The sequence below is a fragment of the Syngnathoides biaculeatus genome, chromosome 17, assembly GCF_019802595.1.
Source record: "Syngnathoides biaculeatus isolate LvHL_M chromosome 17, ASM1980259v1, whole genome shotgun sequence".
In the NCBI taxonomy this organism is placed as follows: Eukaryota; Metazoa; Chordata; class Actinopteri; order Syngnathiformes; family Syngnathidae; genus Syngnathoides; species Syngnathoides biaculeatus.
In genome coordinates, this window is record NC_084656.1 from 18,038,957 (window position 1) to 18,061,450 (window position 22,494).

At 41.9% G+C, this 22,494-nt stretch overlaps 1 protein-coding gene across 6 annotated transcripts; it reads right to left on the reverse strand.

The window, feature by feature from the left end:
• Positions 1-114: 114 nt before the first annotated feature.
• Positions 115-22,286, reverse strand: ark2n (arkadia (rnf111) N-terminal like PKA signaling regulator 2n). Of its 6 annotated transcripts, XM_061801104.1 has the most exons (5): positions 22,008-22,286; positions 20,045-20,905; positions 5,943-6,113; positions 5,478-5,589; positions 115-3,236 (listed from the first exon to the last, which is right to left on the reverse strand). In XM_061801104.1, the coding sequence occupies exons 2-5, from the start codon at positions 20,838-20,840 to the stop codon at positions 3,032-3,034; spliced, it is 1,284 nt and encodes a 427-aa protein (XP_061657088.1). In that variant the 5' UTR covers positions 20,841-20,905; positions 22,008-22,286; the 3' UTR covers positions 115-3,031. The 6 variants fall into 6 exon arrangements, 5 of the variants coding, with proteins under 5 accessions (XP_061657088.1, XP_061657090.1, XP_061657089.1 ...); XM_061801106.1 differs by lacking the exon at positions 5,943-6,113; XR_009792263.1 differs by lacking the exons at positions 115-3,236; positions 5,478-5,589; positions 5,943-6,113 and adding exons at positions 7,661-8,382; positions 12,014-12,636.
• Between the last annotated feature and the right edge of the window lie 208 nt (positions 22,287-22,494).

Sequence of the window (22,494 nt, forward strand, 5' to 3'; positions counted from 1 at the left end):
GTGTTCATCCAGATCGGCACCCAAAGGTAGTTCCGTTTACATTTTTTTCGAAACACTCAATGAAAACACAAATGTGAGGCTGGGTAATAAAAAATAAATGAGCATACAAGCACGTCATTAAATAACATTCTATTTATTGTTTTTAAAATAGCTTCTTTTTTTTTTGTTCTACAGACATAAGTTAAAGGAAGATGTGTCAGAAGAGACAAAATATATATATATATACTTTTTTTTGTTAATTTAAAATACTGACACTTAAAAATACAATAGGAAGATGCTAAATATGATGACATGATGAATGCACTTTTCTTTCCCCACGACTCCACAATGCCCTCTATATTAATATTTTGACCAAAGTTTGAAAACAAAACAAAAATGATATAAAAAAAAATAGTGGTGCTTTAAAAGATTGTGTGGTAGCGGCATTGAAAACCACTGCAATTTGAATTCATTACAATCAACATTAATGCCTAATGAAAAGTTGTTGTGACGAAAATAAATGTTCACATATTCTGGATTTAAAAAAAAATATTAACAGAAATTTCAATACAGAATTAAAAATCTAGTATTTGGTTTAAAAAAAATCATGTAGGATTCCTTTTACCATCCTTATGCAAACTTTAGGAAACTAAAAACACAAAAAAAGTGCATAAAAAATGTCACTGGCCTAAAAACAATAATAGCAATGTCTAGGTGACAGGCCATCACACACCAAGTGCTGCACTCGCGGCCACACTCACATTCACTATTAAAATATGTATTTTTTTTTTAATCCTGATAGCAAAAAGTCACCGTTTTGCCAGGTAAAAAGAATTTAAAGGAAAACTGTGCACATTTCAAGGCATTCAGGAGGATAAGCAAGATAGCATTTTTTTTTTTTTTTTGGACTTATTCAGGATGAGTAAAGCGTAAAAAGCCAAACTGGTACATTCGCACATGGGGTACAATAATAATAATAATGTGAGCTGTTTTGCAACATGTCATAGGAGTATTAGGGATGCTCGTATCTGAAGCTGAGCGACAGCAAAGTGAGAAACAACTGCAAATAAGCCCGAAGTCAAATGAGAACCCAGTGGTGAGACTTTCATCCGTGCATTGAAGCAGGCGCGACCAAAGAATGACAGAAAGCGGATTTACATTTAGAAGAAAAAAAATTATAATCCTCGTATCAATCGTTCTTGCAACTTTTTCAATTTGTAACCAAAAAATAGCCACACGGATCCTCACGTATCTCGGTTGCTAGAATGAAGATAAAGGTGTTAAAGTGAGTTTCACATAAGTTTGGGCCCCTAACCAATTTCAGCTCTTGTCAAAAATAATCTGCCAGAGTTTTTACAATTAAACACCAATTTTATTTTTCATTTCTCATGAAACGGTATATCCTGTTAAAGCGTCTGAGTCACGCAGAGAATGAACTACAGGCCAGGAGTGGGCTCACGGGAGCTTTCTTTCAGGTCAATTTAAAACGATGTGAAATTAGCAATGCTCCAAAACGTCAAAACCTCTTTTTCTGTTACGAGACCGTCTTTACCGCGTGTCACGACGACGCTTGCTCCGTCGCGTCGGTCGCGCTTTCCATTTACATTCCATCGCTAAAGTTGTGCTAACCTGGTCTTGTTATGCTAGCAATAGAGCTCGTGCACGTGACGTCAACTTTTTCACGGCGCCATATTGCCGGTCAAACAGAGCTGCTCGACATTGTGGGAGACATTGAACTGGAGGAGAATATTTACAATATAATAATAATAATGTTGTCCTGTCGGTTGTCCCAATCATAGTTAATGAATGCGAGTTAGTGTAAAACCAGGGGTCAATTATTTAAATATTGGTATTTGTATTGCATACTAGCTGAAAAGATCGATGGATTCCGGCAAAGGTTAACGTGTGGCCGAACACGCTTCCGCGTTCACGATCCGTCAAAACCGTCACTATGTGGGATTTATTCCTGATTGAGAACAGATCCAGCGACAAAGTATTCATATGTGTCCAGACTTTTATACGCTTTCAAACTTTTCCTTGTAAATCTCGACGACTTTCTCGCCAGATCCATGCGTAGATCCAGTTGTCCAAGACAATCGGAACCGAATTAACAGTCCAATTTCTTACTGCCGAAAACATCGACTTCGACATTAAATATGGGTCCTCAATGCCGAGTTTATCAATTTTTTCTCCGGAGCGTCTTTTATTTTCACCTTCTAAATGTCTGACAGTATCGGACTCTGGGCGTCTTGCTACAAGACATATTTCCGCGTCGTCTCCAACCGACTTAGCATTGAGCAAAGCTTAGCTTGACCGGCATATGGCGACGTAAACAAAAGTCACGTGATTTTATGACGTAAGTGCACGAGCTCTATACAGCATACATCTTTGACAAAGATAAATGGCTTGCATTTTTTTTTATTTTGACTTGAAAATCCCTCTGTTGTCAAGTTAAATAGTAAATAATTTTTTTTCGTAAAAAGTACATTATGCCTATAATTCATACCCTTGTTGTCTAAGTTGTATTTTCCAATATGAATACTATTTTTTAATTTTTGGTGTAAGGTAAAAAAGTATCAATAAAAGCAAATCAGTCACTTTTTCATTTTTGATTGTAAAGTAAGAAAGGACGAATGATACACGGATTTTTCTTTTTTCCCCCCATCTTTAGAAATGGAGCTGGCCGGGTGCCATATTGTGGCCGAGCTCTCCAGCAGCAAAATTATTGTTGTTCGCTCTGCAACACGCGCTCGCACACACACACAATCAGTTTGGGGGGGGGGGGTATTGCTTTCATTAAAAAGGTGATTTACCTTTACTCCTGCAACTCAAGTGCTGTGCTGTGTAACCAACATCTACAATTAAAAATATATATATACTACATATATATATATCACATCAACAGAATGGCTTCCATACACATGATTGTTTAAAAACGGGTCAAACCAAACTCCGGGAAGGCAAAAGTGACCACGAGGAAGAGTAAGGGTAAATTTCAGTGTGAGAGGTTTTTTTTTTTTTTTTTCCATTTTCATTTTTTTTTTTTTTCTGTTTATTGTAAGAGTTTATGTCCGCCGCTCTCCTCGTCCAGCGTGAGGTCTACCACCTCCGGGGGGGATACCCAACTCGACTGAGGGGAGACGCATGTCCACAGCTGAGGCGGCGGGTGCGTGGTGCCGCCGGCGGACCGCTCTGCCGAGTGGTCGTCCTTCCACGACGATAAGCTCTTGATCACGCCGCCGCAAGGGTGGGCGCATCTTCAACACACACACACAAACAAGTGTGGACTTCTGGATTACTTCGATCGACTTACATTTTTCTTTGGATTTGTTTTGGCAACGCAAACTAAATAAATACATAAAAGCAGCCGTGACTAAGAGGGTATCTTTTTTATCCAGTCCACTGAACATTTTAACTATTTAAGGGCTGCAGGTATTGAATATTTTTAGAATTGCTTATTTCACCGACTATCCCATCAATTAACTCGGTAAAAATACATTTTTCATGTGTTGGGTGTGTGATTAAATTGATCAAACAAAAAGGGGTCAAACATGAAAATGCATACGCAAGGTGGAGGACGTATTGTTTTCCACTCGGGGGTGCCATCCACACATTCTACACTGTAATATCTGTAACTTTGAGAGTGTGTGTGACTTTAAAAAAGTGGGGCATAATGCAGTCACTCACATTTGAAAAATGTACGGGTGCGGTCAGGCATGCCCGCAGATATAAAGTTGTGGGTGTGTGTTCTGTTTATAATTACAAGTGTACCCCTTTAAGAGTGGAAGGGGGCGGTGTCAGGTAAACTAGGAAGTAGAAGTAGGCCGAGTAGCAGCTCGATGTTAGAGACTGTGTTCTTCCGTGTTAAAAAAAAAAAGACGTCAGGCTGTGGTTCACTGCGCTGGATCCGTTTTCATGTGCGCTGAGAGTGGCGACAAGTGCGCAATTGCGCAGTGGCGCAGCTTAGAGGGGACATCGGTCAAGGCTATGCAATATAAGCGACATATCAATATCTACGTATTTCTTCTCGTAACAAATTTTACACGTGTGATTTTTCGTGCCGACTGTGCAGATTTGGGAGTGTGATGGCGCTCCCGTCAAATCACACTGACTGGTAATGAGTGCCCGAGTGTCAGCTGTTGACGTCGCAGTTATTGCCTGAATATCATTATTGTGTGTTTATTTTATTAGAGTTTGTTCAGCAACGTCATTGAAAGTGCGCTGACTGCTGTGTCTATCCTTGAGGACTTTGTGGGGGGTGGCATGATTATCCGTTTTAATGCGCAGTGGTAGGTTACATTAAATTAGCCAAGATTGATAGCTTGTGTTGGCGTGAAGTCCGTATCGGACACACTGTAATTCATTATCAAGTGTGAAATAATCCCAAACTTTATAAGTTTAGACTATTATTTTTTAATGAACTGAATAAAAAATGTCCGTCTGTCTATCTATCTATCTATACCAGTATCGGTATTCACTCTTGAATACTCACCAACAGAGTACTGACACCACAAGTACTTTTGCTACATACATTTGTGGCTGATATCTATAACCCTCACAAGTACCCGATACTGTACTGTGAAATAAGGTTGACAGCGGGACGCTACCAATACGAAGTGTTAGTACTAACCGATCCGTAACACACAAATTGAGTCTGATTAATAGTTTGGTCCGAAACATGTCAGCGAATATGTTGATCATTTTTCTCCAAAGTAAATACAGATGTTTGCAAATGAAGAGTTTGTTTTCAAAACGAGACATGGACATTTTTTTCAGATTTACGAAACTCGCGCCAAAATTATCCAGCTCCGAATGGATAATTTTGGCGCGAGTTTCGTAAATCTGAAAAAAATGCCTACGTCTCGTTTTGAAAACAAACTCTTCAAATGTTAATATTTTGATTAAACACACAAACAATCAGTCTGCTTTCATGGAGGAAATCTTACAATAGTTACTGTGGAGAGGTTAAAATTTGACGATTCGGACAATTTAGGTTAAACGATGTGTTTAAATGATGACTCCATCCATCCATTTTCCTAGCTGCTTATCCTCACAAGGGTCGCGGGGAGTGCTGGAGCCAATCCCAGGTGTCAACGGGCAGGAGGCGGGGTACGCCCTGGATTGGTTGCCAGCCAATCACAGGGCACATCGAGATAGACAACAATCGCATTCACAATCACACCTATGGGCAATTTAGAGTGTCCAATTAATATGCATGTTTTTGTGATGTGGGAGGAAACCGGAGCACCTGGAGAAAACCCACGAGGGCACGAGGAGAACATGCAAACGCCACACATGCGTGTCCGGGATCGAACCGGGACCTCAGAACTGTGAGGCCAACACTTTCCAGCCGCCTTGAACGATGACTCAATTATTAAAATAGTTGTCAATTAATATGATACGGGTAGATAGTCTTGAATCGTTGCACCTCCGATTTCTATATTTTTTGTCAGGGAAAAAAACTAAAAATAAAAAAAGGTCGACTTCAGTGTGTTTACCGAGTATTCTCCTGCACGCCCACAATCTCCACTTCGCTGTCGGAGGATGCGATGCTGATCTGGCCCTTGTGTTGACGCCCATCCTTGTGCAACGCGCCCGCCTCCGCGTGGCCTGAGACACAAACGAACACAAAACGGGCACAAATCACCACTTTGTCGGGAGCAAAAGGGGCAGAAGGTTCAAGTTTTGCAACTGCTCGAGAGACGACGACGAGTCGAGGACGCGTGTGTGATCGTGTAATAAAAGGCAGCTGCGAAGAAGGAAACGTGACGCCGGACAAAATGGTGGACTGTTTTAACGCTGGTGAAAAACTCTGCAGGGCGGAAGCGCCAGAGAGGCAGCACAGTAAGACGTCTCGCCAAGATGGATCCCAGGAAGCGTACAAGTCCAGTTTTTTTATTGAAGAGGAAGAGCAAGAGGAGGAGGGGGAAAAAAAAAAAAGCCAGCCGGGGTTTGTAACTGACCTGCCACGGAGCTCAGGGCTCTTATACAGCCAGAGCGCTCCGCCACATTCCGGCCTCTGAGTGTTTCTAGCTCGCGCTTTATCACGCTGGGCCGGACTTTCTCCGCATTCATACCCTCCTGGTTAGAATCAGTGTCTGAAATATCATAGTGACCCACTACTGGAGGCCCGTCTGCGGAGGACAAAGAGAACACTTCATTATTCAATAACACGGCGTTGAAATGAGACAGGGGGGGATGCGGCCGGGGTGGCCCGACGTTTTGAAGAACCCGCCCCCCAAAAAATTCAGTCAATATTGAAGAAAAATGTGCTTTGTCAAATTTCAGAACTATTTCACCCCATGAGGCTGTTCTTTATAAATGGTACCAGAACAGAAATGGGGTGTCGACCCAAAAATTTACCACGGGAGGTAGTATCAGCGTTGTATTTTAATGGATAAACTTTCAATTTTCTGACATAAATTTCCTCAATTTTTCTATGGCGGTAACAGTGTCGTGATATAGATTTATGTCCCAAGATGTGGTTTACGCAATGGTCAAGTGAATCACCTGACCCGAAACTAATCGAGCATGCATTTCGTGCATTTGCAGAAGACAAATCTGCAGGGAAAATGCCCCAAAGAAGCAGGAACTGAAGACAGTTGTAGCAGAGATCTGGCAGACCAGGGATAAAATCCAGCATTTTGGGATTAGTTCCAGACGTCAGGCTACAATTGGCTGCAAAAAAATTGGCAACCATTTGATAAAAAAAATTAACCCTTTGCCCAATTACCTTTGATCCCTTAAAACATGGAATCCATACAAAATGTGCTCCACTGATGACCTGACTTGGATGCGAAAATTCTTTCACATTAAAGCTTTGACTATGCAGTTAAAGGACATCTTTTTGATTTCATTTGAAATCAAGAGCCAAAAATATCAATGTGGTCCCGATGCCCCAATATCGACAGACCTGATTGTATCAGTCGCCAGGATGCTGCGCGAAAGCGTACAAGGTATGAAAAAAATAATTTTTTTCTTGGGTCTGTTTAAAAGGAAAATGTGGCTAAATCCGAGCCATCGTACTCGCAAATCTGCACAGTCGAGCATGAAAAATCACACGAGTAAAATTTGTTACGAGTAGAAATACATCGATATTGAAAGACGTCGCTTATTTTGTGTGGTCTTGACCAATGTTCCCTCTAAGCTGCGCCACTGCGCAATTGCGCACTTGTCGCACACTCTCAGCGCACAAGAAAACCGATCCAGCGCAGTGAACCACAACCTGACGTCATGGTCTCTAACAGCTGCTCCTCAGCCTACTTCTACTTTCTACTTTACCTGACACCGCCCCCCTCCGCTCTGAAAGGGGTACAACTCATAATTACAAACCGAACACACACCCGCAACTTTATATCTGCGGGCATGACTGGTGGACCACACCCGCACATTTTTCAAATGCATGACTGACCACACCCGTAACTTTACATCTGCGGGCATGACAGGTAGACCACACCTGTAACTTTACATCCGCGGGCATGACAGACCGCACCCTTAAATTTTTTCAAATGTGAGTGAGTGACTGGTGTCTGTATGAAAGAAGCTTTGACTGAAATGCGTTGTGGTAGTGCCTGCATGCAATAACAGACCTTTGACGAGACGTTTTGTTTGGTTTGTATTTATTTTCTGTCGAAATAATAGCCATTCACAAAAAAAAAAAAAAAAAACACAACTAAACTAGAATACAGTAGATACAAAACACGTCAAAAGAATTGTGTTTCAGATGAAAACCAAAAATGCCAGCTGGATAATAATAACCAAACAAAACAAGCAGGGAATATTTGTTCTTTGCTGTAAATTGGACACAAACACACACAGCTACTATGCTTGCTAGTGCGTGTGTGTGTTTTGAAGTGCCTCTGGATAGCTTCAACTAGCAGGTTGTGGAATTACCGGAAAAAGCAAAAATCTGTCAAGCAAAAGGCCAAATGAGGAAAAAAGAAAAAAACGGATAAACCAGAATCGTCACTTTGGCCGCCAACAAAACGTCCTTAGTGGGTTTTTCCAAATGCACACACGAGAAAACACACACAATGCACACATTCTGGAAGTAAAGTGTAACGCTGGGGCGTCAATCAATCCACGTTAGCGCCACAAGCGATCCTAAAGCTGGCACGCTGGCATGCTTCTTGATTGGAACTCTTCATTTCACGTTCTACGCACAAATAGCACACGCATGCAAGTCTCAAGAGGGTACGCATCACACAGAATACATGATAGTATCCAAGCTATAAATATGATTCCTTCATTAATGGGTAAAAGGTGGGGAGCCGCTTTAGACTCGTCACGCCGTGACACCGACCTCGGCGATCAAATTCTCTCCCGGATTAATTTTAAGGGGCGGTAAACATTGTCACGGTCTGTCCTGCCGCTGTCTTTGCATCAAGGAGAATTAGGGCCATGCTGAAAACAAACAAACAAAAAAAAATATATACTATGAGAATGAAGTCATAGAGCGACAGTACAAGAAGAAAGTAGTAATATTCAAAAATGAAATTGTCGCTATTAAGGGGGAGGGGATAAAAAATTGTATTCAAGACGTGAGTGTTCATATTACGATATCACAGGGAAAAAAAAGGAGCTGTACTTTTTCCAAATAAAGTTATGAAGACGTGATATAAATGAATTTGGGAATTTTACATGACTAGTGAGTATGTGTCGTATATGTGAGTGAATTGAATAACGTTGCAACAACAATATTTCATAATACACTTTTGCGAGTTGGAATTGGGGGCAAAATGGGTAGTATTATTCCAAGAAAAAGTTGTAACGTTAAAAATATTGTGATTTTCCAGACTACACTTCTAATAAACACTCCAAGAAAGAGTGAGATTTTAATTCAAGTCATACGACATCAAGGTTTGATGTAAAAGTACTTCTAAGAAAAGACTTAGTAGTAATATTCGAGGAAAAGTTCATGAGAAAGTCATGCCGAAAAAAACTTTATAAGATGGTAGTAGAGAAAGGCATCAATTTTAATATTAGGAGAAAAAAAGGAGATTGAGAGACAGCTAGAATTGTAATTTGAAATGAGCTGTTTTGGTCACTCAAAATTAGGACTTCATTCTCATCATATGGTGACTTGCTCATAACTGTCATTTTGACAACTATTTTTTTCTATACTTTTCCAACTATCTTGTGAAAAACATCATGTTACACTTTTACCAAGTACAGTATAAGTACTGTAATATTACTGTTATCAAGAGTCCAGGACCTAATGATAATGTTATGCTCCCCCAAATGACACCTATATTTTGTAACAGCTAATTTTTTCCCCCATTATAATTTCCATTTTATTTAGTGTGGCACTAATATGAACATAAGACGCACTGTTTCCGTTAAAAATAAAAGGTCACGTTCACATCATGCCCCTTTTGTTAACCTGGCAGAAACAGTGGAAATAACATTTTAAAAAAAGGCAAAATTTGAGAAATCGGACCCTGTCTAACACAAAAAGAAAAAAATTATATACATGCACGTATATGATTATAGATGCTTCTAAAAATAAAAAGTGCTTTTCTCTTTTTTTTCTAGTTACTGGATAAAAGGCATCGTAGCAATAACTGTGACAACCACCCCCCCTCCCCAAAAAGCAAAAATGTGAACACTTCCAGTCTAATAATGTAAAAGTACTGTTTAAAAGGCAAACCATGCTGCACGTAGTGCGATTGTGTACAGTTTATACTCGACTGTGTAAAGCCGTTCGCGGAGGTAAGTAAACCTCTGCCGCCTAAAGAAAGACAACCACCAGATGTGTAAACATACCGTAATTTCCGGCCTATAAGCCGCGACTTTTTTCACACGCTTTATAACCCTGCGGTTTATGCGGTGATGCGGCTAATTTGTGCATTTTGTTTTTCTAACGGCCGGAAGGGGGTACTCTGGCGGAAAAAGTAAGAGTGGGACCGGTGGAATATATGTGCCGAGGAAGTGACTTTTACCGGTATGTTTTCTTTTAACTGGCCCTGTTACTGCTGCGCTAGCGTTAGTGCTGTGCTAGCGTGTTGCTGCTGTTACTGTCGTGTCTCAAGTGATTTTTACCAGTATGCCTTTCTTTTTTTTTAACCGACCCTGTTAGCGCTATGCTAGCATGTTGTTGCTGTGTTACTGCCGCGTCACTGATTTTTACCGGTATATTTTTTTAACTGGTCCTGTTAGCGCCAGGCTAGCGTGTTTCTGCTGTGTTACTGCCGCGTCTCAACGATTTATTTTTTTATTTTTTTTTTAAACCGGCTGTGTTAGTGCTGTGCTCCCATGTAGCTACTGTGTAGCTGCCGCGGGTGGTTTTTTTTTTTTAACCGGTATGTTTTGTTTTGTTTTTTTAACCAGTCCTGTTCGTGCTACCGTTTTGTTGCTATGTTAAACTAAGCTAAGGTATTAAAACTTTGAAAACTCTACGGGCCGTCTTTCTTTGTAAAAATCTCTTGTTTCAATGTTGGCACTTGCGGCTTTTACACAGGTGCGGCTTATGTATGTCCCAAATGGTATTTCCTTTACAAATGTACTGGGTGAGGCTTACAATCCGGTGCGCTCTGTAGGCCGGAAATTACGGTAATTGGGAATCCTAAATTAACACTAGGGCCAGAATGACTGCTGAATGACAAGGCACCATCCCTTTCCGATTCTGTTCATCCTAGTATGTGTCCGCTGTATTTGCATTAGCTGTATGAGAACGCCACTATCGACTCAAGTATAATTGGATGTGAAAAGAAAACCTATAGAAACAATTGGGGGCCATTTCAACACCTAAAAATAGGATTGAAAACATCATTAATGGGTTGACATTTCGGGGGGTGTTTTGTAACTGCATCTAAGGTTTTACAGTGGTGCCTTGAGGCACAAGTGACCCAACTTGTGAGGTTTTAAGAGATACAGGGTGTCATCTGGCCATTTTTGTTTTTTTTTTGCACTGACTCTGACTGAAATTTGGAGAAAAGAGCGCAAAATGCTGGCAGTGAACTCAACTCACTCTACAACGAGCAGAGAGTGAACGATTCTTCAAAAACGATGCTTCAAGCTTTTCACGCCACTCAGTTGTTTAGGGGCAAAGAAAATGACATGACAGTGAACGGTACTCACATATTTTCTGCATAAAATGACTGAATGAATATTACTGCAGCTGACTGAGGTGTTGTGACCGTCGCTAGAGGCAAATTGCTGCCTAACTTTTTTTTACATTTACATGCCTAATTTACATTGCTTCTTGATTGATTGTTATGCAATATTCTAGTTTGTGGGGATGGTAAATTCTGGCCTTTTTTCCCATATTATAAAATATAATCATCAAAACTATACATTTATTCTCAAAAAAAAAAAAAAATAAAACATCTGTGTGGCGCATCGATGGGTTCACTTTTTTATTTGAACTAACTAAATTAAGGCTCCAGCACTCCCGTAACCCTTTGTGAGGATAAGCGCCTTGGAAAAAGGATGGATGGACTCTATTCTAATTTATTGAGATGTCCCTGTCATATGCCGAATTATACTGCCCTCTTGTGGTCAAAGCGCATAGACCGGGAGCCGTACAATCGCAATGAATCAATCATGAGGCAAAAAAAATGTTTAAATCCTTACCATTAGATTTAGCTCTGTTATTGTATTTTTAGGAAGTACAATATGATAGTGCCAGTTTTTTAATCTAAAAAACATTACAAAACTTGGATGAAATTAATGGCACGTCTATTCATTTAAGAGGGGAAAGATAGATATGACATGTAAGAGTAAATTGAGTTCCGAGCATTGCCGTGGAACGAATTACACGTACATCTCAAGGCACCACTGTACAGCCGTATTTTCTGTAAGAATGAAAGCATCGTATAACAGTACAGCTAAAGGGGGGGAAAAAACATATTGGAAGCCATGCCCCCAATGGGGCGGGAAAGCTTTTTCTCGGACCATTTCCATTTCTATGCGGGGTCATGTTACATTTATAAAAATATAATTGAAACTATTATTAGGTTGAATGTTTTGGGGCTTTATGGGGCCATATTTGCTTATTTAGAGTTGCACGGCCACTCAGCTCGCCACAACTTACCCCCACCCAAAACAACCAAAGCCCCGACTCCGCAGTCTCCGGAGGGATGCACGAGATCCGTGATTGTTTGCAAATATTCTCAAGTCTCACAGTGATTCCATGCCAGCAGGTAGTCCCATAGTCATCCAGGCGCATTGTCCAAATAAAATTTCCACATGGGGGAGTTCGAAGTTGCTTCTAAACATTCAAGAGTCCGGGATCTGGAACGGCAAGATTTCCATTCTGAGTGACCGCTTCAGGTAGAATGTTGTTGTTGTCGACAGGCGCGACTGCGGCGTTGTTCGCCCGCGCCAAAATGTAGGCGGCCATCGTCTCCGCGGACTCGGACGACGGCAAGAAGGAACTAGCGGGTGAAGGCCGTGCCCCCTGGGACAGCGGAGGGTGCTGTTGCCCCCCCTCGGGGGCGTCGCTCGAGCGCTTGGACGAGTCATCTGAGTCGAGGTGCGCGAGCTTTTCCATCCAGACGCGGAAGCGCTCTTCGGTCTGGCGCTGCATGACGGCGAAGCGCGTCATGGCCTCCTCCAGCACGCTGCTGATCCCGTTCCTGTCCCACGCGCCGCTGTCCAGCAGCCCATGAATGTGGGCACCCACTCTGGATCTCTCCGATGCACGTCCGAAGCCAGCTTGAAAGACATTGAGGCCAAGGCTTAAGAACAAACAGTGGTAGTGGATTCATGCTTCCTGATTGGACCGTTTTTTTTTTTGGGTGACAAAAGAGAGAATGACAATTTTTGCTTTCTTGTTTTACGTGCAGGTCAGAACTCGTTCATGCTGATGGACTATATCATGCAGTCTGAGTTTGGAGATGTTGAAAAATACTGAAATGGTTGATATCTTCCCCTTCCTACAGATCCCTGATGGTTGGCTTTGGAGGCCAGTTTTGGAGAACATCTGCTAAGTTGCGCGACTCAGACGCAAACAGAGACATCTAAGATTTAAACCTGAAATTGCAAATACTGAGAGGTCAAAACTGCTTTTGCGGGGAGAAAAATCAAAATGGGCAAAATGAAAAAAAAAATGGTATCATAGCATATGCTACGATCATTCAAGAACCCATGTTGACACAGAATTACAAACCTGACCAGAAAAGTTCTCTAAATACCAACTCATTGAAATTTCTAGTGCTCCAATTATCCTTTATCCATGGAAATAAAAAAAACAACTAATGACAAATATACGACTACACAAAGATTAGACTTCTTCAAATAGTGGACTCAGCTCTGATATGTGCCCCAATCAACTGTCCGATCAAGCATCACACCTCAAGACAGCTTCTTGAAATAAAAGAAACTGTAGTTTGCTGACACGTGTCGTGGTTGATTTGTTCTCGACCACCGCATACACAAAGGCAGAGATGGCATCAGTAAAGCTGAAGTTTGGGATGGATGGAGGATGGATAAAGCCAGGGTACAGGAACACAACACGGCTGAGTAGAGAAACTGCATCCCGAGACAAATACCGTGGCGTAGTACCTTGACTTGTGGGTTTAATTCATGCTGTGACCAAGGTTGTAACTCAATTTTCCCTTCTACTTCTTTCTCTTTTGGCTTGTCCCGTTAGGGGTCGCCACAAGCGTGTCATCTTTTTCCATCCAACCCACCGTTCTCTTGTCCTCCCTCACAACATCCATCAACCTTTTCTTTGGTCTTCCTCTCTCTCTTTTGCCTGGCAGCTCCATCCTCAGCACCCTTCTGCCAATATACTCTTACTCTCTCGCCTCTGAACATGTTCAAACCATCTAACCTTGTGTCCAAAACATCCAAGAATGACCAATGATGAAATAGAATGACCAAGTCACAAAGATCTATGCGCTACAAAAATGCAAAACATATTTTAAAGTATATTGAGGATTATTTATGTGTAAATGTATGTTTCTGTGCTTTGCATAACCACATGATCCAATATTGCACAACACAACTATGAACATTTTTTGCAACTATCTGAGTTCCTGTTGATGATCATTAAACACCATACGAATACGACAATCTACGATGTCCTTCCATATATCAGCCATGGCTTCACAGCGCCTTTACAGCTGCAGAGATTTTATGAAAGATAATATTTCCGCCTTATTTTTAAAAGATTGTCTCGAAGGGACGATGATGTGACGAACACGGAAACGATGCTTCAGTGGCCAATTCTCAATTCTCAGCTTGCTTTTCGGCGGAATGTCGATGTCATATTTTCCATGAACAGTTTGAAAATGCCGCTCCACATTTCACGACACTGGCAGATGAGGCAAATGCACTTCGAAAATGACATCGTGAGAAAAAAAGTCCGCCTCCCGTTCCGTATGAAAGTGATACGTTTGTCTTTACTGCAGCATCCATACTCATGTTTGTTAAGATTTCTTATGCGAGAGCTTAAAATAGGTGGGAACTCGCTGACAGGGTGTTTTCCTGTACTGTCGTCGTAAGGTGTGTGTTCGAGTTGTACCTTTAAGGGTCAAGACCTTGTGAGTGATGTCAAGTGCAGGAGTCGGTTGGCTATTTAGTTCAGTGTGAGTATTAAATGTGGCCTTGCGAGTGTTGCCATTTTATATTTGTGGCTTTGACTGTCCCGTGTTCAACAATCAGGTGAAAGTGCACCAGCAACCTTTGCTCTCCTTGACCACATGCGATGGCAAACCAGTACCTTAGTCGATCCGTTTCTTTGCACTTCACTCAAGCTTTAGAGTTAGTGAAACTTGCTCTTACGTAGCTCACAAGACAAAGTGAAAACGAGTGACAATTTCCCCCAATAAGTTGGTCGCTCACAAGTCAAGATTGCACTATATGCAGTTCTGTAAAATATCCACAGCTTCTACAACGAGAGGAAAAATTATAGGTTGTATACTCGATCAGAGTACAATGTACGCTGAAGACAAAGAGAAACAAAAAGAAAATATACAATACAGCAGGGTGCCTTTGGATGACACTCGTAATAACCCACACAATGACCTTGAAATGAATCTATTAACACCTTTCCACCTGCACTCCAAGCCAAGGCCAAACCGCACGTCTGCTCAAGACCAGCAGAGTGAGCTCACGCAGGCAAGCAGCGTCTATTTACAGCAAAGAGCGAGCTGGCTCAAATACGGCTCGCACGCAGCGTGGGTGACAACCGATATTGCAAAGACATTAAGGCGACGTTTTGGCGACCGGGCAGTCTGACGGAACCGCGTCGGGACGGATGAATAGGAGCAACCTTCTAGCGGGGGAGGTTGAATGGCATTATGTGAGTGAGGAAAAAAAAACAACCGATCAAATCAAAAAGGAAATGCTGTTTTGATTCCACCAACACATTTTATGAACCCCATGATGTGATTTCACCAGTTATGGGATATGAGAAATGTTCAAATCATGCACACCACTTCTTTGCTTCAACATTTGATGAGACATTCCAGGGGTAGGCAACGTATGGCCCAGAAAACAATTATTATATCAAGAGTTCTGTAATAATGTTGCATTCTTACCCTAATTTCTTCCCAAAATGTGCTAAACAAAAAAGTCTCTCTAGTGGTCTGCAAAAGAATCTCCAGTATTGAATTCAATACAAATCAAATTTAAATTTAAGATGTGCAATACAATAAAACATAGTTGAATGACATCTGAAACAACAAAGGCAGTTTAAAACTTTTTTTTAAGTTATAATTATAGATACAATACTATTATTGTAATCATAGTACATTTCTGACTTTTCAAATACTTTTTTTAGTACAGTTCAGCTGTTTTTACATTTCAAAATACACTAAAATACATTTGCATTTAATCTTGAAAACTTGTATTTTTAAACATCTATTTAAACAAAATTTTAATTAAACCTATGTGCAATTAATTATAAATGAGTCAAAAATATTAAAAATACCTCCTCCAGATTGTTGGGTGCTATGGTCGTGTCCACTGAATGCGCTGAAAAGACACCCCACTCATTTTTCAGCCGTCAATTAAATTGGTGCGCATTTAGTTTAGTTTTTAAAGTCCTCATGATCACTTATATAAAGTAGAACATTTATAAAGATAACCAAATGCTTTGTTGTTTTTCCCAGTTTTGGACTCTGCAGCGCTGTAATGTTTTTTCCATATTCTTCCCATATGTGGCAATACAATTACCCCCCCCCCTCAATTGCAAACTGTGATAAAAATGACAACAAACACAAGAGTTCTTACATTTTTTAAACAATACTTTATATAAATGTACAAAGTGGAGAAATACTATTGAATAAAAACTGTACATACATACAAAAATTAAATAGCAATATCTCCAAACTGAAATAAGTTTACAATGAAACAAAATAAAAGAACATTTTAACAACGATCCTTAAGTCTTGTCACCCCTAGTTATTTTTGGTTTCATTAATATACAATGCCATTATGTAATTATATAATAGTGATAATGTAATTATTTCAGATGGCTGCCACACTTTTGCAAGTGTATGGACACACGTTCGTGTTCATTTTGGCAAGACCACGATGACGGGGGACGCGACTTCACTGCGGGATTCGATAAACCGGCTCATCACCCAACTGAAAGAAAGTTATTATATATAATGATATATGAATGCAAAACATGCATTAAAACAATTACCAAATAAAAGCAGTGACATTTCCACTCTGTACATTCTTGTGTAAATAAAATAAGACTGCAATCTTTGAACATCCAGACAAAACAAACTGATGTCGTTTTAACTATAAACGCTCGTAAAATTGGCACAAATTGAACTAGGATGTCTGACACTGGCGACCGTCCGTCTATGCTTCCTCGCCTGTTTTGACTGAGGGTCCTTGCGGGGGCTATGGCTGCTTTTGCAACACTGCGCACTGAAAAAGTGACCGAGGCGCTGCCACGTGTAGAGCTCGTAGGAGTGGGCCTACGTGGAGCCGCTGGAAGGCAGCGTATTAAAAGTTTGTGGGGGTTTTACTTCAAATGTGCTGTGTAGAAGGATTTTATTTGGCTATTAAATGACAGCAATTCTGCACCAGCGGCCATTATCCGACTGACCATCTGTGCATGTGCCAGTTGTCGTCATTCCTGAATTACTTCAAATCTTGTGTCTTCTCCCTGTGAATTGAAGATTCTCCTTCGCTGCATTCGTCTGTCTTCGATGGCTTTGCTCAGTTTCCAGCATTTCTTGCAACTGCCTCGTTTGCAGAAAAAGGCAGCGTCCCTTTGCCTGAACACCACGTTACATTTGTTCCACCACAGCTAGACGAAGCCCCGTGGTCCTCTCCAGCCGCAGTGTCATCAGAAGGTTGTGCAGTCTCCTTCTTATCTGCAAGCGAAACAAAGCTATATCTCCATATTTTAAAAAAAAAATTACAATGCTACAAAACAAATGTGTAACGAATGAATGCCAAGTTGTTTGTCAGAGCATCATCAAATAAAGTAAAAATGACTATAATGAAGGTACATGTTTTGTTGGACACCAGACCACTGATGTTTTATAACAACATTTCAAAGCTACTGACAACAACAAAGTAAATAAAAAAAATATCACTATTAAAAATGTAATAAAACAAAGATTATCTCACTTACCAATGACCTCAACTTCAGTGGAGCAGCTGGTCGAAGGGGAGGACTTGCTTTTTGTGGATGAAGGGTCGCATACTGTCGGGCTGTTCCTTTCTATAATGTCCATGGAAAAAACTGTTGCTTTTGTTCCTAATGTTTTAGCTAGATTGTCAAACCGGGGACATTTGTTTTTTTTTCCCCCCCCATTTCTCTATATTTTGAGCCTAGGTTTCATATAACTTTGATCAAGTTTTTTCACTTTCACGTTGCACTGCTTGGGAGACGACGCAAACGCTCCATTGTTAATTTTCTCGCCTAACATGACTGCATTTTTAAGTCATTCCCGCCAGTTGGGTTATTTGTGCAAATGCCCAAATGTTTCAGGGTGACTCACCATACGGCTCACTGTTTGTAGCACGCAGTAGCGTTAGCACTTAGCAACACCGCGAACACAACAGACAACCTGCCTATCCATTACCACAGCGAACAGGAAGGGACTCAGTGCGGATCCCTGATGCAGTCCCACCACCACCTTAAATTCTTCTGTAACGCCTAAGGCACACCTCACCGCTTTTCTCCTGCCCTCATACATGTCCTGTACTATTGTAACATATTTCTCCGCCACACCGGAGTTGCTTATGCAGTACCACAGTTCCTCACTTGGTACTCTGTCATAGACTTTCTCTAGATCCACAATGTAGCTCCTTCCGACCGTCTCTGTACTTTTCAATTAGAATCCTCAAGGCAAATAATGCATCGGTGGTACTCTTTCTGGACATGAAACCATACTGTTGCTCGCAGCTGGCGCAAGGTGTCTGGGGCGTTACGTGACAGAAGACTCTCCGCTAGGATGAAAGGCAAAGTCTATAAAACAGTTGGGAGGCCGGCCATGATGTACGAATTGGAGACGGTGGCACTGAAGAAACAACAGGAAGCAGAACTGGAGGTAGCAGAAATGAAGATGCTGAGGTTCTCGGTTAGTGTGAACAGGTTGGATAGGATTAGAAATGAGCTCATTAGAGGGACAGCCAAAGTTGGGGGTTTTGGAGACAAGGTTCACAGACTGATGGTTTGGACATGTTCAGAGGCGAGAGGGTAAGTATATTGGTAGAAGGGTGGTGAGGATGGAGCTGCCTGGCCAAAAACCGAGAGGAAGACCAAAGAAAAGGTTGATGGATGTTGTGAGGGAGGACATGAAGACGAAGACTGTGAGTGTTAGAGAGGAAGATCCACGAGATAGGCTGAGATGGAAAAAGATGACACGCTGAAAAGAAGAAGCCGACCCCTGGCTAGTGGATACGGTGGATTATGTTTCCTGCACTTGGGTCAGTTCGAGGCCGTTTGGTATTCACACCACGAACGAACCTTAGAGTCTGTCTGGAATTAGAGTGAGAGAGATAACCTGAAATTGTAGGTCCTGGAATGGTTGTTTTGGTGCACACCAGGATTCACTTGTTCGTATACAATCTTACATAAATGGTCAGGATTAAGAGGGAAATAATTAATAGTTCATTTAAAGTGGGCCAATTGTAGCAGGTGTGAATAAACCCTTAAAATTGGCAGGTTACCTGACCATGTCTGCTACCTTGGTTAATTTATTTTGTGTCTTTGTATTAAGCGCAAAGGCTTTTCATTTTCTCGTAGAACTGCAGCCAGTATTTCTTGATGCCTTGTTCTGCCAACTCTTTGGTAATTTTTTCCAAATACCACCTGACTGCAATGTGCCCCATGTATTCGTCCGTTGTAAAGACTTTTTTTCAGCACTAAACTTTTCCACCATTACTTTTCTTGCCTGTATTTTTTTTAACAATTATGACATTTGTCACCTTTTGATGGAATATCGTTTGGATGATTACGACCTGAGCGTCCAGACTGCAGTCGCTTCCGATACATATGCGATTTTTATCCTTATACGAAAGAGGCCAAGCCTCAGAGGCCATCAGAATTAGTACTGTTCACTGTGACATGAAGGGTTAGGCAGGGGGAGAAAATCAGATACATGTCATGTATAGGCAAAACAAATCGGAATTGACCTTCAGTATGAAAATCAACTTAGTTATTATTAATCGGAGCCACATGCTTGTTAGCTCACGAGCTAGGTGGTAGTTATGGCCTGTGGTCATAGCATGGCAAAATGGTCAACCTGGTGGCATATATTCAGTCACCGGAGCCCTTAAGCGGAAACATTTTCACGGCTCTAACGTAGGGTTCTGTAGGCATACGAAGGATCCAAGATGATCCATCCATTTTTCTGCAGCGTACGGTTCCAACACATTCAGAGGACATGCCCACAGCATTGGAGAATGGACACAATGCCTCGATTTTCCATGATTTTGTAGCCTCATTAGATATATATTTTTTTTAATTATTCAAATGTGGGAGGGTTGCTAAATACTTTTCTGTGACATGGCTCAAATTTAAAAGAAAAACAAATTTTTCATTTTACAGGGACTTTTGGGATGAATTGTGAAACTTGAGCACAAAAGTTGGCCCACCCCTGAGAAAGGCTCGACTTGTATATTGCCGGGGAAGGTGATTTACCTGGAATATCTGTCTTGATTGTCTTGCTGCCTCCGGAAGTGTCGTCATCGTCGTCGTCTGAGGAGCTGGTGCTGGAGTCGCACGTGAGCTCGCTGTCGCTGGTGCTGCTGTCCTGCAGCAGGTTGTATTTCTTCCGCGCCGCCGCCTCGCGCTTTTGCCGTAGCAGGCGCATGCGCTCCTTGTGTTTCTGGCTGCGGTGGCCTTTCACCTTTACCTGCTTGCCATTTATTTGCTTCTCTGGCCCGCTCGCTCCCAGCGCAGCAGGCTGGCAGCGGTTCTTTTTCGCCGCCATTGCGTTGGGCGGCGCCTCGCTCTCCGAACGTGAGCGGCGGGATTTTCTCCCGCTGGTTTGCCGATCGGCTTCCTTACTGGGGTCGGCTTCCATTTTAGTCTGCGCCTCCTCTCCGCCGCCTTCGGCCCCCGAAGAGAGCGTATCCGAGTCAGCCAGGTGGCCGCTAGACGAGGGGGAGAGCATGCAGGGATTGGACGAGTCACTTTCGTAAATGTGACGAGAAGCCGGTTTCTCACTCCCCGTGGAGGCCCTCTGGGATTCAGGGGAGTCTCTGCGGAGCTCCTTCATCAAACACGGCATTGAAAGGAGACTCTGCTCGCCTTCCGTGTGCAAGGGGCTGTCGTCCTCCTTTTCCCTTGGTGGTGAACTGGTACTCGTGGTGGTCTCGGTTTTTAGGTGTTCATCCTGGACCGATGTGGTTCCTGATTGCGCTTCGTCGAGGCGCTCAGAAAGACACTCCGCATCAACAAATTCCTCTGCCTTTTCTGAATCAGCCATCTTCATGCTAGTTCAGCAAAATGGCCTATGGTCCAACAAAAGTGGACCAAGGTGCCTTGAAAGGCACTCACCTGGAACAAGGAAAGAAAAAATGTCACCAATCTCAATGTTGGGCTACAACAACAAACAGACAAATGGATGCATCATATCGTATACATCTTCACAATCCATACTTAAACGCATATAGCACTTTTCAAGAACTTACAGGGATAGTAAAATGTAAGCAGTTGGCCGTCGGCTGAAAACCAGCCGACTTGATAGCAAACATCAGCGTAATGAGATTGAAGAGGGTGAAAAATTTTGCAAGATGCAGAGAAGTCTTGATCATTATCGGCAGTAGAAGTTAAGAACAGATAACTTGTTGTTGAACGTAAGGTATGCCATGTGCCCAAAATGTTAAACTGTCATAATTGAGACAAATATACTTCTATAGCTGTTTCAGGTTGTAATACGTGATTAAAAATAACGGTTTGGTCTGTAAAATGTTAGGAAATAGGAGAAATGCTCCACACTTGTAAGACCAATAAAGCTAAGGATTCATTTGCTATGCACATGTTTAAATACACAAAGAGTACAGTATGTACCAGTGATTCAACGGCAAACAATCCCAGGCTTCAGTCATTTTAACTGCAATGTTTTTTTTTTTTGGCTCCACCGTATCACAAAAACAATACTCCAAACAACTAATCACTCCCAACATAAGTCGTGCACTGACTTTTGGGGGTAGTAACGGCAGCAGACACTCAACCTAATTCAGTTAATATATCATAAGCAGCCTGCATGTGAAACATTCCCGGTGTATATTTGTAAATGCCCGCTAAGTCTTCCCAAGCCCTCATTAAGTCGGGCGAGCAACTCGAGACATCTACTTGTGCCAGAATGAATGACTTTGCTAGTTGACGCCTGTGGCTAGCTAGCTAGCTAGCTAACACGAACCAGCCAGCCAACTGAAGCTACGCAACGAAGGCTAGACACGGTTCCAAATGTGCTCCGCGAGCTTAGTAAACCGCAAAAGTCGCCTGTTTTTTTTGTTTGTTTGTTCCATGTGCCAGGCTATTGCATAACGTAGCAGCTGCGTCCTCACACGAAACCAAGGCGAGAATGTTGACGCGGCTAACTTAGCTCACTCAGTCGAGCTAACTTACTTAGCAGTCTACTGCGACAGTTACTCACCACCGTGTTAACGAGCTCCTTTTCCCGGAGCCAGACTCGTCAACATCTTCGTCGTTTTGCCCCCTACTGTGACCCGCGAAGCGTCGTACATTAACCCGTCACAAACTGTGAAAAAAATAAAAAAAACTGGGCCGATGTGTCTTTCTTGTCGCAGTGCTCTCACCCATTCGGGAGCTGTCAGGTGGTGTAGCATTTAGCCGTTAGCTACATGTTTATTTTAAAATGTCTGCGTCGGCCTCACAAAGCACCCGCGTCACTTCCACGGCCGTTGACGCGGGAGACAGCGCCCTCCTATGGCTGGAGCCACCGGAAGCCACCTTGTCTGACCACTGTAGTCATAAAAATATGTACGCGCGTGATATAGAGCACTTTACACAAAATATCACCCCCCAAAAAAAACTTTAACTTCTTTACCAGCGTTAAAATAATACAATACCTAACATAATGTAATATAGAATCATAATAAAGTACGCTTCGGTGTACATAA